General features: G+C 37.5%; 1 protein-coding gene across 2 annotated transcripts; it reads right to left on the reverse strand.

Moving 5' to 3' along the window:
• Positions 1 to 308: 308 nt before the first annotated feature.
• tsku (tsukushi small leucine rich proteoglycan homolog (Xenopus laevis)) lies at positions 309 to 16617 on the reverse strand. Of its 2 annotated transcripts, XM_028465770.1 has the most exons (4): positions 16451 to 16608; positions 5535 to 5597; positions 4554 to 4865; positions 309 to 2695 (listed from the first exon to the last, which is right to left on the reverse strand). In XM_028465770.1, exons 3-4 carry the CDS (start codon positions 4857 to 4859, stop codon positions 1955 to 1957), a joined length of 1047 nt encoding a protein of 348 aa, XP_028321571.1. In that variant the 5' UTR covers positions 4860 to 4865; positions 5535 to 5597; positions 16451 to 16608; the 3' UTR covers positions 309 to 1954. The 2 variants fall into 2 exon arrangements, with proteins under 2 accessions (XP_028321571.1, XP_028321570.1); XM_028465769.1 differs by lacking the exon at positions 5535 to 5597 and having other exon boundaries at positions 16451 to 16617.
• Positions 16618 to 18963: the final 2346 nt, after the last annotated feature.

The raw sequence follows: 18963 nt of genomic DNA on the forward strand, positions 1-18963 counted from the left end.
GCAGGTAATTATCAGTTTCATTTAGTTTTTGATTTATTATGAAATAGGATGTAACTTTTTTACCTATTTGTTCAGTACATTTGAAAATGCGCAATTAGTCAGGATTATATGGGGGGCAATGGGTACAGGTGGGGCTTGAAAATTTACCTTCGTTCAAAGTGGGGAATACCCCCCCAAAAAAGTGTGAGAACCACTGATCTAAGCGTTAAGATGTCATGCAGAGAGAGGAGGGAAGCTTCACACACCCATCGTCACTAAACAGACACTTGGTGAAAGATATCTGGCAAAAAGAATAAAAACACTCTCTCTTTTGTTCTTTTCTGTTTTTATTTAATTCATTTAATGATCACAGCAAAACTCTTTCAAATACTGCAAAGGGTTTTGCTGTGTTCATAAATCCAGACAATACTGTATATAAAAGGCAAACATAGCACATTTAAAAGAATAGTCCATTTCTCTGACATATATAACATTATATACAAAATAGTTACATACACAAATATAGATATATCAAATTTTAAACCAAGACTATTGTCTGATTTTCAGTGACCTGAACAGAATGTTTACAGTCACGAGCCTAACGGGCAGTCAAAAGGCACGACTCGGAATACCACAGGAATGCCAAGAAAGGGATAAAACTGAAAAATGTTTAAGCATCAACGCACAGTGGGGTCACCGTTGTCACTAGAAAGTTGTTCATTTGTCCAACTACACATCATTCATTCATCTTGTTCTCGGATGGTGAGAATAGATCGGAGAACCTGGAGAACAGCCACATAAGCACAGTGAGAACCTGCAAACTCCACACAGAAAGGACCCCAGTGTCAAGTGTAATCTGCAGCCCTGTTTGTCATTTGACAATGCTTTTAGCTAAATGAACAGAAAAAAAGACACATTTCAACTTAAAGCAAAAGATAAAATAAAAACCTTTAGCTAAAAAAAACATTTTGTTATAGTATAAAGTCCTGACACTTTTTAACGCTGTATTTGACACCGTCAGTTATTAATCAAAATACTTTTGTTTTGAAGACCAACTGTCAGAGCGTTCAAAGAATGCTGCTGTAATCTGATCCACCTCAGTAGTCAGTCACATGACTTCTACATGATTTCAGACGTCCTTAATTCATAAACTGTCTTTTTATGGCCATTTCTCGTCCAGATTAAAATGACTTCTCATTTTTAAAATCAACAGCGCCAATAGGCAGCACTGTTATTATTTAACAGTATAATTTGTTAAAATGTGTTCTAAAGCTCCAATATATCATTTTCATACAAATACACACCAGCCTCTAGTGGGTTGTCGGTCTAATGGGAAGAGAAAAGCTGCAGCACAGTTTAATGTCCGTGAGCACATCAGTGACCCAAAACACAATGGATGAAAGTAGTAATTATCCCATTATACAGATGATTCTAAAATATGATTGGTCTGTAACAGATACCCTCCACCATTCAGCAATGATTCTTCATGTACACAGAAGGTAATTGCAACATCCTGATAGGAGGGTGTTTATTTTTGTTTTTTTTATAGAAAACTCTGGAAAAGTTTTTTTTTCCAACTTCACCATCTGACATCACATTCAAAGTCAAAACAACAATCGTAGTGGTTAAGAGAACTTTACCAGAGGATTTTGGCATACATTGGAAATAATCCAGCCACAGTGCAATATTTGTGTTGATGTGGTCCCTCTTTGATCGATATGAATCCAACCCTCTAACTAACATTCAAACATCTCATGGTTAAGTCTAGAAAACCCATAATAAAGACATTGTTCTGCATTTTGTAAAACTTGGCACATTCTGCCAATGTGCAAAAAAATACATTATATACAAATGAGTGCAATTTTTTTTTCTCTTTTGAAATGGTAAAACAAAGCGTAGAAAAAAATATTTTGCAGATAAGGCACAGCTTGGGCATTAGGATTGTAAGAAGTGGTCTGTGTCTGCAGGCTTGGCTTTACAGAACGATGCCTTCCTTGTTACAGTTCAACACCTCATCATGAGGAACCTGCCCCATCTGCGGGTGAAACTGCTTCTGTTTCTGTGTCCTCCAACAGTGGATGTTTCGTCCCAGCATGATGCTACGGATGCTAGGCAGATGGGCCAGCATGTCTGTTGGCAACGATGTGATTCCTGAACTGGTCAAGTTAAGCTCCAACAGGGATTCTAGTCCGCTAAACACTGCAGGAGTCAAAGTCTTGAGATTAGGATTGTTTGAGAGATCCAAGACCTGCAGGGTCTGAAGACCTTTGAAGCTGCTTGGCCAGATTTGCTGGAGTTCTTTGAGGCCACTGATTGACAAATAAACTAGATCTTTCAAATGAGCGAAGGCTCCCTCCTTGAGTTCCTTGATGGGGTTTCCATCCAGATTGAGGTACCTCAAAGGGAGTCCAGCCAGGCTTGGTACACTTGACAGTCGATTTGCTGACAGGTTTAAAGTCTGAATGTGTAGAACCTTTCCGTGCAAGGTGCTGGTTACAGACACCAGGTGGTTATGAGAAAGATCTACACTGACAGGTTCACCATTGACTTTAGTAGAAAACACGTCCATGTCAAATTCCTGAAAGCTGTTGTGACTGAGGTCAACTTCGCCCAGAGGAAGCCCAGAGAAACAGCTTGATGGGAGGCTCTGCAGGAGGTTGTGACTTAGATCCAAGGTATCCAGGTAACGCAACTTGCATAATGCACTGGGGCTTACCTGGAAACAAAGGCACAGAAACAGGTTGGAAAATCATGAACACCCATACTTGATTTACACGACTCAATTAATCTCCATGATTTACACTGGTTTTGACCCTTTACAATACCTTAAAAGGGGGGTATCATGAAAAAATCTCTTTTCAAGCTTTATATCATGTTAGTGTGTCATTCCGTCCTGAAAAATATATCTCCAGTGTTTCTCAGATTGATTCACGTATTTTTGAGTAATCTTTAAATCTCCTGCTAGCAGCCATTTTCCTGATGTTATGCTCGAGGGGATGAGGCTCCGCCTTGGGGACAAGCCTCCACCTTGGGGACGAGGCCCCTCCCCCCTCCTATGTTCTCTTCCTTAGTTCAGCCCACAGCACCCACCTCTGCAGATTTACTTATTTTAAATACTTTTGTAAGAAACCCATGGCTTATGTTGTCTGTACTCATTAGTGTACACATTAAATAAAAAATAAAAAATAAAATATATATAGATAAAACTTGCACCCCTCCCCCGCTTCCAGCTCGGTAAAAACAACTACAGTCACAGCAAACAGCTGAGCGATAACTGCGTGTCGATTGGTCTACTCTGCTCACTGTAGTAGCTGCCTGCCTTTAGTTTTTAAAAATGCTTTCAGCGAGAACATTTATTTTGGGATGCAAAGAAAACAGCCCTCTTTTGGATTAAACAATTCGTCAACAACAGTTGGAGTTTATCTTTGGAAGTGGCCCTCATCCCAAAAACATCTGCTATATTTGTTCCAAACAAGAGCTTATTTGAAAGTGCATTAATAGGTACACTGACACTAAAAAACAATGCGATCCCTACTCGTAAAAAGGACTACTTCTTCAGAGCCAGCAGCAGTAGCACGGGTAAGCGGGTGTGTGTGTATGTAGAAAGTAGCCAAATACAGCACACAGAAGAACAGAGGTAAACAACAACCATGCGTGTTTGTATGAGTACTGAAAGGGGGAGTGTTCAGGGGTGCGTCAGACAGCCTAGGAGGAGCGTCATGAGCCGTGTGCTACAAAGGGAAATTTCTTTTAAGTTTTTTTTTATATATTTGCTGCATATGTACATTTTTGTACTTCAATGTATGTTAAACTTTCTTTTTATTATTTTAATACATTTGAAAAAATATTTGTTGAAATGCAGCCATACTCCTATCCCTTGCATGTTAAACACAAAGTATTTAAGTCTAAATAGATCACCATCATCATTTTTTTTAGGTTTCCATTGTGTTGTGATTGTTTTAGAACAAATGTGTCATATTCAAAGCCTACGGCACAAATTCTGCCTTTTACAGTATCCAATTTGGCCCGCAAGAGAAAATAAAGATGACAGAAAAAATATGAATCATTGTGTAAATTGTGTAAATTAACAACTAATTTAGTTGTAGATATCTCAGCCCCTCAGAATACACAAATTCAGTGAAACTTCACAATATTTGCACAGTTTTTCTGTGCTTATATCACAAGAAGGCAGTCATTGTTAATCTCAAACTGTTGAAAGAGCTCTAAATTTGGCAAAAATCCTGCAATTTTTAAAAAATTATTCCCAAACATGCCCCCAAATTATCTAAGAAATGTGGGGAAAAATCAAGGAAATAGTATTGAAGATCCTGCAGGGACTGATATCTGTCACTTGTTGTTTGCCATAGTTGGTGCCTTACATACTTTATGTATCATTTTAAGTGAAATGTTGAAATTGCTCTTTTTTTCGACTAATCTGCGGCCAACTGGTCCATATTTGTCCCCTGAACTAAAGTGAGTTTGACACCACTGATTTAGAGTTATCTTTAAAGCATAAACTGTCTCAACTAGAAAGATTAAAATGTTTTTTGCATACAACATCAAAGATGACTTACCTTAGTAATATGGTTGTCACTGAGGTCCAAGCTAACAAGCGTGGTGTAGCCAGGGCCTGTAAACATGCTGTCAGTGAGTGGGCCAATAGCATTGGAAGACAGATCTAAGTGGGCTGTGTCCAGTGGGATAGGAATGGGCATTGTGGTTCCTGGTCCGAGCTCTCTGCAGTACACCCTGGTCAGGCTAAAGCTGTCGAACAGGCCAAAGCTTTCCACCTCACAGTGACATCCCGGGTGGCAGTTCTTGACCATGCTGGAATGAACTGCTGCAAGCAGCGAGAAGCCAAGTAGCGAGAGCAGTGTCATCTTGCTCTGGAAAATAAAAAAAGTCACAATGTAATAATTCAACAACTTGCTCAATTATTTACACTTTGTTCAAATGCACAGCATAGCAGTTCTAATGAAGCTCAGATCCACACCATACTAGTGTGAATTTCACAAACTCCACAAGCTGTTTTCCTTTCCAATGCAGAACAAGGCTTGTGAAGCTTGGTGAATAGACCGTAGGCCTTTATTTGTGTAACTTGAGTTGCAGCATTTCTTTCCCTCAGGGCTGCCCAATGGGTGTGACCTTTAGTTAAACATTAAATTCATCTGCACTTAAGTCAATTTACTAGACTGAGTTTGCATGCTTTGAGGTGTACTGACAAATATAAATATAAATGTAAATCTAAACTCCACCTGGAAATCTGAAAAGTAGTTTGGGAAACAAAAAACGAATGTATTAAAAACATTCTGCTTTATCGTCAAAGATCTGTATAAAAAAGAAAAAAAGAATAAAAAGAATAAATTAAAGCATAGAAAAACTTCTAAATGGATATATATATATATATATATACATACATAAAACTCAACTCAACTTGCAGAGTAAAATAAAATAAAACTCGTGATTGTTCTCAAATTATGGAAAAGACAGAAAAAAATACATTTTTGCCAAAAAGTTATTTCAAAGCTACAGTTAAATTGAACAAGCTTTCAAACCTTTGTGCAGCTCTTGCTCAGTAGTCTCTAAAATGTGCAAATAGAACTGGTCTGAGCTCCCAGCTATTTGAACACAAATGGACAGAGGTTACAAGTTGTGCAACAGGTAGAAAAAATCATTTATCATCTGACGCTCAGGCATGACACAGCAAAGTTTTGTCAAAGATACAATCAGCTGGTTGACAAGTTGACAATCCAGTGAGAAATGAAGGAAAAAGCCTCATCTTAAGTCAAACTGTGAAATGCTAGCAGGAAGCCCAAGTACTGAACACAGATATTTGTTCTTCAATGTTGACTTGGGAAACGCCTTCAAATAGAAAAAAACTAAACTAATGCACTATATTGTTTCCTCTCACGGATTCACTATTTGCTTGTTCCACATTCATTGTAAATAAAAGGTGTGGTTGCTGCTTTTAAGAGGAGTGCATTAGTGATGTATGCACACAACTACGTCGACAAGTTTGTCTTGTTTTAAGACTTTTCATACCACAACACGCCAAAAAAACATACTAGGGCTGTGGTCAACCAAGGAAACTGTTGGGCGACCAAAACTATGGCACACGTAGCAATTAGTCGACCAAAAAAAAAAAAACAAAAACAGAAAAAAACACAGAGAATGGGAAAAAGCAGATCACATGAGCAGGTGCAGAAGAGGACAATGAGAAAGAAAAAGAGAGACAAATATTCTGTTTTGGTGTTCGGTGGTGCCGATTTTCTTTTAAACACAGACCATTTATGATATGAGCCTTATTCAAGCTTTGACCAAAACCCGACAATAGGGATGTAACGATTCACTCAACTCCCGATACGATTCGATTCACAATACTGGGTTCACGATACGATTCTCTCACGATTTATCTTACAAAATGGGACTGTAGACAAATTTTTTTTTGGGGAAAAAAACTAGAAAATACTGTATTATTTTCCTTTTATATTTCATTGTCAAAGGTATCCCTTGATAAACTATTCAAAACAATGCAATTTAACTAAAAATAAAACTTGAATGAAATAAATAAAGGAATAATACAAATGAAAATGAAGCCTATTAATTTAAATTCTGGTTCTATAATAAACAATGCAAAACTGCATAATAGTTCTTTTTCTTTTTAAAAGTGCAACTGAAAATGTATTTTGTGCCTTAACAATAGGACTTTAAAAAAAAAAAAACCGTGATTACACTGATTTACGCCATATTTGTTTGGACCAGCAGAGGGCGCTGGTAACCCAGTGGTCGGTTGGCATGCAGAAATTCTTGCAGTGAAGAAGAGAAGCTATGCTAGCAGACAGAGCTAATAGAAAAACGTGACTTTTACAGATATTCAAGTAATATTACAGATATTCTTTCGGTGCTAAAGGGGCAATGAATCATTTATTAACATATTTAAGAGTAGAAGGCGGCCAGAAAGAAAGTATTAGCAGACTCCGCCAGCCGCCTACAATTGTGGATAGCGCCCTCTGCTGGTTAAAAAAAGTACTGCGATTCAATTTTCAGAAAATCGATATCAACCGTGATACCTATGAATCGATTTTTAACTGCCTTACGATTAATCGTTACATCCCTACCCGACAAGGCAAAAATGAAACCTACAGGTCTGACAGCCATTAGGTATTTATATCAGAGCCCAACCTGAAACTGACAATTAAAACCTATTTTCCCCTTATACAAATGACATACTTATGTTTGGTACATTTAGTGGTAAGCCTACTGTTATTAATAAACTGTTGATGTCAACATCAGATCAGCACACAGGGAAACAAACGCACGTCAAACACAGGTGCGCAGTGTGCTCCGTGGTGCCAGAGACAGCAGTGGATCTATTTACATAATCCACGTATCAAATATAAGGATAATCCATGTTCTTGTGCAGATAAAGGATTGATTCAATAATGGATGCTTGTGTTTCAAGCCTGTCTTAATTTGTTCCCTCTCTGCTCTGAGGACAACACACTGTGCACTGACAGCTGAAGCGCAACACTTTTTTGAATTTTTTGCAGCGCAGCACGCACTCACACAGCTGTTGCTGGACATAGAATCATGTTTAGGCATTAAATACATTATATTGATATGTAATCCTTGTCACCTATATAAGTGCATTGCATTTTTTTTTTACGGTATTGAAACTGATGTCATTGCTAGTCGACTAATGAAAATCTTTGTCGACCACGACGGCATCGACCAATTAGTCGTCTAAACGACAAAAGTTGGCAGCCCTACAACACACCAACAAAAGCCACAACACCGAGTCCGAATTGCACCCGCTAAAGACGAAACTCACAATTTTTGGGCCGAGAAAAAGTCTTCATTTTGTGTCAAATGTGGTATCAGGGGACAGGTTTTATTCCCCCCCGAGTCCAAATATGTGCTTGGTTTTTGGATACAGTTTGAAATGGGCCCACTAGAGGCCCCAGATGGTCGGTACGGAGTATTTTATTTTGTAAAAAATTCCCCCTTTTCCATTGAGACTTTCGTTGGTGTGTTGTGACTTTTGTTGTTATGTTGTCACTTTTGATGGTGTGTTGTGACTTTTATTGGTGTGGTGTGACTTTTGTTTGTGTTGTCACTTTTGTTGGTGCGTGTTGTCACTTTTGTTGGTGGACTCGTATTTTCAACCTAAATAATCTAAGCAAAATAGAATAAGAAAAGAAAAATGTTTTAAAAACTTATTTTTTTCAGTTTTTTTGTTAGATAAATCCGCTGTGATTGCATTTGTGCAGTGTTTGGTTACAGAGGTATTATTCAATCAGGGTGAAGGTTATTTATCTTGGCTTATGTAACAGGATGAGGTGACGCAGCAGAAATGTACACAAGGAGGGTCAAAAATGTATGCAGGTTCATGGCTGCTCCAAGTCCACTCTGACTGAGATATCCTCCTCTGAAGACGTTGTTTTTATTATGCTTGTAATAAACTGTAAAAGCCGTAATGGTAATAAAGATCTCTGGTAATGTACCTTTGGCCAAAGTCCCTGCAGCAGTAGGATTAGATCATACTGGTACGAGCATGTCTGAAGATGATTGATTAAACCGTGTACAACACAAATGTTTGACAGTTTTTAACAAAGCAGTTCACCAGATTATTGTCCAATGAACAAAAAGGGAAACAGGATAAAGTTAGCTTTTAATCCTCAGGGCACCTTTAAAAAAGTTACACTGTACAGCTTCACGGTACCAGAACGGAACCCTTCATAAAACTGTAGTACAAATGTTGTATATAAATATTATTTCCCACTTTTTTTGCATCAGATCTTTTCAACAACTCCAGAACAAAAAGTAAACATGCAAAAGTGGAACATTTGATAAGAAGTTATTACAGCCTTGACAAGGACAATAATTGATAGGAACATTGATTTTGAGGCATTATCACTTTTAGAGCTATGAGCATTTATTGAAAAAAAAACAACACTCTTTGACCTTAGGTACCAAAATGGTAACGGTTCAAAATGTCATATAGAAATATTTTTTCCCACTTTTTTCTCATCCAATCTTTTCAAGGACTCCAGACAAAACCATAGATATAAAGATTTCATTATATTTTTTTAATGAGAAAAACACAAAATATGTATTTTTTTTCAAAAAATAACATGCAAAAGTGGAACATTTGATATGAAACTAGTACAGACTTCAGTTGGTCAATAATTGATAGGAACATCGATTTTGTGGCATTATTACTTTTAGAGATATGAGCATTTAAAAAAAAACCTCCACTATTTGAGCTTCCGTGAACCTCTTTTCACTACATAATGTTCACTCGTCAGCTTGCTTTGCAACACATCAAACTAGAGGCTTTGGAAATCACAGTCTTTGTTATGAAACGCCATGTGCTGACAGTAAAAGTGGGAAAGTGTCAGTGAGGTTTTTTCCTTCTTGTTTGCTTTCTATTCTGTGTTTGACACACGCAACTCTTCTACAACTAAATCGAAATAAGCAGACAGAAAATGGATGAACAAACGCATTTAACAGCACAATTTTTAAACTGAAATACAAGGCCGTGAAAATTGAAAATCTTTCTGTCAATAAGGATTTTTGTTTTCTTGTAAAAAGGTTCATTTGAGTCTCTACTTTAATAGGACTGGTCTTTGCAGTTGGTCCTGTTGTCGTGCCCTCTTACTTTGGAATAGGCTCCAACCAATCAACAACCTTATCTGATGATTAAATTCACTTTATGTGCTAAAGTGTTTGTGTCTGTCACCGTGGAAGAGAGAGAAACGTCCTCTTCATTCCTCTACATGTGTGATACTTGTAGTTGAGTTTACAATAAAAATGGTACACTCCGTACTATGCACCACAAACTCAATGAGTATATACCGCCTACTACATACTATTAGTATGATGAGCATTCCCACTGAAGTATACTTCCAAGTTTCGCAAGATGCATTTTGAATCTACAATAATGAAAGCATTTTAGGCGAGAACGTGACCAAGTAGAATATCAACATGTAGCCATTTAATCCATAAAACTCGCGGAAACACGTTTCATGCCGACACTTTTTAGATTTTTGGTGCAACTGACTAAACATCTGGTTAACTTCAAAACAAGAGCCCTATTTACAAAAGCATTAAAAAAACGAATGGCCGTGAATGACATGTAAACAGACACACCCACAAAAGTGAGCATTTCACACAGTCTATCACCGCTGCACATCGAAGGCTGTTGTTTCTGCAACTGCCGCTGTTGATACATGTTGTTGACATCATGTCAACTGGGTGGGAGGAGGGCGGGCCATCCTCTGGTCCTACGTCACCGTGAAGGGAGGGGAGACGGACTCCCACTCAACAGCATCTTTAGCCATGTGTTTTACTGTTGTGTGCAGTTTTTTGGCAGAAAACAATCACAACTGTGTGTATATCAAAAATAAATTTGCTTTGGTGATTACTGATCGCCCTCGTAACAGAGCAAGACATGGAGGGAAGTCAGTGTCCCATCTATAGACACGCCCACTCATGAATATGCATAAGTAGGCCGCAAATCAGCCTGTTTGTAGAGTTGCTCAGAAAGTGACTTTTCAGAGGCTAAAACTTTGGAAAACAGGCGAGTTTGGGAAAATAAACCTCAAATACTATGTTTTTGGGGTTCTTAGAACATATGGAGATGGGTGAAAAATAGCATGACATGGGACCTTTATCACATCTACCATTGCTGCTGCAGCAACGGCAAATGCGGTCAAAGAGGACCAGGGTGCTAAGTAGAGGTCGACCGATATGGGATTTTCAAACGCCGATGCAGATACCGTTTTTTTTTTTTTTTTTTTTAATTCAGCCGATGGCCGATATCTAAAACCGTTTATCGAAGCCGATATACTTTTTTTTCAAAGCACATTGATTTTGAAAGAAAATTGAAACACTCATATGATATAAATGTATATATTAGAAATTAAATTAAATACACCAATAGAACTCTTAACATTTAATGAACTTTAAACATACTCGTACACAACCAAGTAAAACAAAAAGTACAGGACAGGTAAGAAGCAGTAAAGCACAACAACAATATACAATGTGCAAGTAGTCAGTTTAAACTATTTCAAGCTTCTTTCTTAACCTACAGTATCTAGTAATTAAGTTCACAAAATATTTTAAAATATACAATCAAACAGTAACCTGAAAAGTGGTTTGTCAGCCTATTGGCTTCTACCTCTCCCATGCACATGCTATTATTATTATTACTTTTTGTTGTTGTTGTTGTATATTCTTATATCTGAATGGATGTTTTTTATGTTCTTTCTTTTTTCATTTACTGGCTACTCTAAAGTGCTAAATTTAATTTAATTTAAAAATGTAAAAAGTCCATATATAGGCCGCCCGATATATCGGTCGACCTCTAGTGCTAAGCTGCCCTCGTTGATGCCGGGTATCTTTTATTTACGTTGTACAATTGTTTAAAGTGTTAATATGTGATTGTGTTTGCAGATCTGTGTGCGGATGCGTCACATGTACAACACTGGACTTCTCGGTGCAAAGTGGACTCACCGCGGCTGTTGTAAACAGGAAGTTACGTGTCTCGCATTTCTTCAACCCTATGTGTTTTTACTGCATTTTTTACTAAATCTACAGTCTGTATAAAGAGATGAAAAAAGCAATGAACTGTCTCATGATGATCTGACTCATAAATATAAATAAACATTTGAGTCGCTTCCACTGGGAATCAATCCTGTGCAGTGACGTGCCGTCAGGGTAGACAAGGTAGGCAGTGCCTACCCAAGGGTGAATTGATATTTTGATTATTTGTTTTAATTATAATATTAATTATAAATTATTTATTTTTCCATTTCCAATAGCCTACAGTACCTATACATTTGAAAGTGTCAGCATTTTGTGCGTTTCATAGCCCAAATTACTACTAAACAGCACCATTTCCTGGAACAGCTGCACAGTCTTTTTTTTTTTTTTTCACTCCACTGTAAGGAAGAGGGAGGCCACGCCCCCTCTCAAAGGCATGTTGCTCCTCTGTCTCCGTTCCCATTACGTGTTTTTACGTGTTTGCGCATGCGCAGTCAGGTCCCCAAGATGACAACCATTTACTTCCAAAGGCAGCGTAGAGAGCTGCCTTTGCACGTAACCGCGCTATGCTAAATGCTATACGTAAGTTCACAGTACATTAGTGAATAGATGCCAGCTAGTGGGCGGGATAACACTACAGGCAGGATAACAGCGCCAGAGATGATGGAGAAACTTTTTTTTGAGGAAAAACGACAGCTTTTAAAAGATGGGAGACCAACACCTGAGCTACCAAACCTTCAGCAAAGGTAAGGTCAGAACATTGTTGGTACTTTCTACAGTGAATAGAACAAAAGGAAGGATTGGCTTTGTGGATGCTCCTCACTGAGGCTGTTTTGAGTTGTCATTTTCTCTGTGTTTCCAACACAAACAACAGATGCGCTGCCGTGTCATGAGAAATATCTTGTTGGGAGAGTATGGAGGCTATATTAAATAATTGTTTATGTTTCTTTAATGGTGTTTATGATGTTGATTTTGTTAGATGGCTAAATGCTTGTTCATGTGGATCTTGTTGGGTTTTTTCTTTCTTATTATGAATTTTATATTTTGATAAGCGCATTGAGATGACTTTGTTGGAAATTGCTTTATACAAATAAAATTGATTTGAATTGAATTAACACAACAGCAGAAGCATATGAAATCGTCATTGGTGGTCTCGATTTGCAACGTGCCTACCCAACCCTAGTGGTCACGGCACATCACTGATCCTGTGTCAATGAGAAAAACTAAATCCATATGTCCGCTACATTAACCACTTGGCCACTGATCAGCTGTCAGGTCACAATTCTAATCTCTAAATAGCGTACATACTGGAAGTCGCAGGGGAAACGCAGTGTTTCCATGTTAACTTGAGAACGCGTTTACCTGAATTTACACACGGAAAAGCTATCTCCATGATTATTTTTGTTCACAAATGACCTCAATAGAACTTTTTTCAAACAATCTGTGGAGCCAAACTTCAGCGTGGTGCCTTCAAAGTTGGACTATGCCAATCTGACCTGATATAAGACTGGATACACACTAAGGCAGAGGTTGGAGACGATATGTAAAGTTCAAAGACCCTTTTATTATCTTGTTGGGGCAGTTTGTGTCAATGTCAGTCATAAAAAGCAGATAAATAAACCTAAGTGGAAGGGTTAATGTGTGTGTTTGCACATGTGCTGACTGACGATATCAACACCATAATCTGCTGCTAAATAGTAGTTGTTTTTGATGCAATACAAATGCAAGATTAGGACTGCAGCTTGTAAAAAAGCATTCCTTTGGTCATTATAGGTATTGATTAGGTAATAATCAGATTGAAAACATGTCATATGAAATTATTTTTACTGGACTACTGAATTCATTTATGACTGATGGCAAATATTGAAAGAAAACAATAATCCATTCCATTACCAGAGTATATGTTTTTGATGTTTAAAAGGTTATTCATACTTACATTTTCACATGTATTCTGATTGATGTGACCTTATAAAACTTAAAATAAGTTCTGATTAACTACGGCCGGGCCCGAGGCACATATGGCGTAATGAGCCCCATTCATATATTGGTATGTGTCAATGATTAGTCATTTGAAAAATGGGGCTCCTTGGCGCCCCATTGACACATACGGGGTAATGGGCCCCATTTATATATTGGTATGTGCCAATACGATTCGGCCCAGTAACCGCTGTAATATTTTACTTGCAAATAATGAGAAATCGAATTTCATTTTTTCTTCCGAGCGTCAATGCGTACACGTCCATAGATTAAGCCTACCAAATTTCAGCCTGATCTGTTTACGACTAACAGAGTAGTAGCGATTTTAACTAGTGTACACAATAACAAGAAGAAGAAAAAGAAGAACAAGCCCGGCCTAAAAATAACTTGCTTTGTACCCAGAGTGTGTCTGGAGACGCTAATAGTCACAGGCTTATTCACGATATGATACGTTATACCATACATGGTTAACGGTACAATTATCACAATGCGGCAATTCCACGATGTATTGCAAGAAAATAATAAAACAACAAATTGCTAAAACGAAAAAAAAATTAAATAGACAGAACACTGTCAAGTGGAGAACTTCTCAGCTTATTTACTGCATTTTTTTTCAACACATTGAACAATAAGTTGGCAAACAATATTCATGAATGAAATACAACAGAAAATACTGATGTTTATGAGAAAATGTTCACTTTGTTGCCGTTGTTACATCTTTTCTTTAGATTTCTACATTAGCATCCAAACTAATGGAAAATAAAGCACTAAATATGACATTAAAAGTTATACTTGAAACAATTTAGACGACAAAACTCCTAATTGTAATGCATTTTTACATATTATGTGATACATATTATGTATTACAATTAGGGCTGGGTATATAATGCGATAACTGCGCTTAATTACGTACAGAAAAATAACGTTTTTTTCTAGGATTTATTTTCCACAAAGGCCTCTGCATAAAATAAAAGCTTTTCCAAAATGTTCAATTCTTTTTATAATTAACTCAGCAATGGTTGGGTGTACAAATGTAACAAATAGGGATGGGCGATATGGACGAAAAAAATTAGCCCGATACTTTTTGGTATTTATCACGATAACGCTAAACATCATGATAAATAAAAAAAAAACTATAATTAAATTAAACAATTCCCAACTTAAAGTGTAAACAGGTTCCTTACAAACACAAATACATTTGAATACATCAACACATTAAAAATCAGTGCATGCTGATCACTCTATTAGTGTTATTGTACGAAATTAATTTATTTCCTCACTTAAAATGAAATTATTTTCTAAAAAAAAAAAAAAAAAAAAAGCACATGAAAAGCACAAATAACTCCATCAGTGTTTTTACTGTTGCTGAATCTTGTTTCATTCATCTTATGAGTTACATAAAGTTATGGTTAATAAATAACTTCCTATAATGTAATAATCTAAATAGTTACATTAGTTTAATGGGACCAGCTTTGTCTGTGAACACGTGAAATATAATTAGAAAATATTGCGTTTCACAAGTTTGGACGGATGAATAGTGACATTAATATTATGCTAACATTTATTTTACACAACGTGTGACATGTTTAGCTTTTATTCTTCCATACAAGTGTTAAATCTGACCACAAACAAATCAATGGCTCTCTGTGGCTTTATGACAGTTAGACGTGTTCTTTTTATTTGGCCTACTCCTATGGAATGGTTAGCATTAGCTCTTAGCCCAGTCTGTGTGTCTGTGGGTTAGCTTAGCATAGTTAGCTTTAGTTGAGTTTCCAGTTCATATTCGTTGCTACGGGTTCATCTCTGTCCTCCTGTTTGTGGAACTTTGGGTGAACATGACGGAGGAACTTGAATCAGTTCACTTTGTTGGATGGTTTTCTGGTTTTAACCAAGTAGAGGTCCATGACGTATCGCAGCTCGGCAGCTTCAGGTAGCTGAGACGAGCTCCGCCGTCTGTGGGTGTGAGAGCTGGGGGATGGAGGCGTGGTGCACACTGCGGCCGCGAAGGCTTTGCTGTGAAGCTCCCGTAAACAGCGTTTTGCTCCGGAGAATATTAAGTTGACAACATACAGGGGTAGTTTTGGCCTGTGGAACAAGGTTTTTATGGGCATTCTTGGCTAAATTGAAAGACAAATGGTCCGTGGCCCTCACTAATTTCCGACATGGGAATTTATCGTTTATATTGTGGGATGACATATTGTTACCGGTGAGAATATTTTTGACGATAAATCATAAACGATAAAATATTGCACATTCCTAGTAACAAATTACTTTACTTCTTTTAAAACATACTTAAGTACAAGTAAAATTACTGATTTTGAAATATGCTAAAAAAATAAACTCACAAGTACCCATAAAAGCAACTCAGTTACAGTAACGTGAGTACTTGTAATCCGTTACTTTTACCTCTGATTGTTACTACACTGTTCATTCCCCTCTATCATAGACTTTTTTTCTTTTTTTTTTTAATAAATAGGTCTGAGGGAGAACTTAGCAGTGATGCCACGTTGCGTGGGTGAACTGCACACTCAGCAAAACACATTTCCTTCAGCTGTGGAAGGGAGAACCTGTTGCAATGTTTATAATGATCACACCATTATCAAAGGGTGCTGATCAAAGACATGCATTGCAAGCCCCGCCCCCTTACAGCTGTCACATCACATCTGCAACTTTAACACACACACACACACACACACACGCACACACGCACACACGCACACACACACACACACACACACACACACACACACACACACAATGGGCGGTTTTAAAAGCCTGAAACCTGATCTAGTCACAGATAGTCCAGCTTTGCAGAGTTTTTTCAGAGCCACACACTGCTCTCTAAGTTCAGGGGGAAAAGAAAAAAAAAACTTTTACAGGAAACATGTCGTTAAAGCAGCGCCTCTCCACTTTAAATACCAGTGTACTGAGAAGTTTCACTTACTTTAGTGCTGTTCATCTTCTTGGTGTGTTTTCACTTTACCGCTCCCATCTTCCAGAGCCCTGCGGTGCTCCTGTGTGTATGTCCCGCTACAAAACACCATCAGCAGCGGTAACAGTGCTGGGACATGGACGTCTGCTCTCATCCCACAGCTCCATGAACAAAACTAACGTGAACCTCAGCTTTTCCGCTGAGAGATTTTCAAAATAAAACGGACCCAAACCCATGTTCGTTCTTCTAATATTACATAGGCAACTGGGAGCCACATCACATGTGGCCCTCGGTCTGTTCTTTCTGAAACCAAAGTATAATAATAATAATAATAATAATAATAATAATAATAATAATAATAATAATAATAATAATAATAATAATAATAATAATAATACACAAAGGAACAACAAAAAACGTTCAATGTGATTCAAAAAAACACAACTAACTTCAAAAGAATATGTACATAAAACTGCAAACTACACAAAATGACTCCAAAAACGTAAAAAAAAAATTAAAAAAAATCAGATAAATACACACAAAAAAAAAAAAAAAAACATGAAAAACGTACAAAATAACCCCAAAACCTAAACAAAAAACTTTTAATGTGACTCCAAAAACACAAATAATTACAAAAAAAATATGAACATAAAACTCCAAAACACAAAAATTACTCCAAAAACGTACAAAATGTCAGGGAAATACACAAAATAACCAAAATATTTCAGTTAGCAAAAATTGGACATCCAAACCCTAGTAGGTCACTGTACCATTTCATTGTTGCTGTTGTTGTTTTCTAATCCACTGGTGAGATGGCCAAAAATAAAATAAAAACATAATTTTCTTCACAACACCAGGGTCAGTGGGTTCAGTCAGTCAGTGGTTAGTTTACAGCACACATCTTATTTTGAAAGGAGCACCGCTGAGACGTATCTGACTGCAGCACAAGCAGAGGAAACCACATGAGAAGAAAAGCTGAGACAAAGTTTTGCGCAACACTTTGATTTTGTCTTAACTTTTCACTTTGATGAAAGTGAGAAAACTTTTTTTTCTCTTCTTTTTTTAATGATGCGAACATAAACACACTGTGTTTTGTCTGAGGGCTGTCTTTGCTCAGATTAGTGTTTTATAGTTTTAAGGGCTAAAGTTTCTGTTTGAGATGAAATGTTCTTAAATGGGGCATTGGTTTCTGCCATGGGCTGAAAGACAAATTTATTTTAAATACTTGGCATTGATCTAGTGGAAAATGCAAAGGTCTAGAGTAGACCTTTTATAAATCATAGGGAGAACATCTGCAACTTTTCATCTGTCCCTCAGCCATTGTTGTCGCCATGGAGCATGACAACATCCCTGCACACACCCATGCAGCATTACTCATGTAGGAAAGAGGTCTGAAAACACATGGAAATAAAGTGTTTAGGGGGAGAGGAAAATCTGTGCTGATGTGTCTAAACATTTATTCATGTTACCCAGCACCACAGCAAAAAAAAAATGTGGGCGTTAATTTTGATACCGACTTATCCTTGGCTTCCTGTAAAATCTAGAATACAATTTAAAATCCTCCTGTTAACATACAAAGCTCTACGTGATCAAGCTCCTGTGTATCTTAAAGACCTGTCATATTGTTTGGGCAGATCAATCCACTCTCAGTTTGCTGGTCTACTGGAAGTTCCTAAAATGTCTAGAAGTAGAACAGGAGGCAGAGCATTCAGCTACCAGGCTCCTCTCCTTTGGAACCAGCTCCCAGTCTTAGTACAGGAGGCTGCTACGCTCTCCACCTTTAAAAATAAGCTCAAAACCTACTTATTAGCAAAAACGTATACAAAGCCCTAAACCTAAAAATAGGAACAAAAAACTAAGATTATATAGCAGAACACCAGCATTATATTCAAACACAGTCCCTTATCTACACATAGTCCTCAATGGGTTGATGTCCAGTCAGACACAGTGATGCTGGGTTGTAGCCAACCCCCCACTTCTGATCCTCGTCTATACCATGCAACACCATACTCATTCTCATTCCACTCACACATAGTCTAGCACCAGTTGTTTCTATGCAGACAGATCTGCTAATACTGTATCTTGTTTTTTCTGCAGTCAGTGCCTTCTCTCTCTTTTCTGTTTCAGGTGTCTTGAAGCTGGAGTTGGTAGATCCTGATCTGTGGTTCACGGTTCAACTAGTCTGGGACACTCTGATGTTCTGTCTCTCTATCCTGTTCTGTTCTCTTCTCCTCCTCCTCTGTTCAAATATGGTCATTCAATAATGTTACTGTCCGTTTATCTTAACTAAGCTACCAAATACAACATAACCTTTGTTTAACCAGGAGATTCTCATTGAGAATAATAATCTCTTTTCAAAAGTCCATGACACGACCTGGATGAATGAGAACCTACGCAGACATACAGTAACCACGAAGGATTCTTTAAATACCTTCAATATTCATTCAATCACTTATTTTACCCACAAATAAAGAAAAAGTACATATATTTCAACTCAAAAGATAATATAATGACCATAATGATGA

This window comes from Gouania willdenowi, chromosome 13 (assembly GCF_900634775.1).
Source record: "Gouania willdenowi chromosome 13, fGouWil2.1, whole genome shotgun sequence".
In the NCBI taxonomy this organism is placed as follows: domain Eukaryota; kingdom Metazoa; phylum Chordata; class Actinopteri; order Blenniiformes; family Gobiesocidae; genus Gouania; species Gouania willdenowi.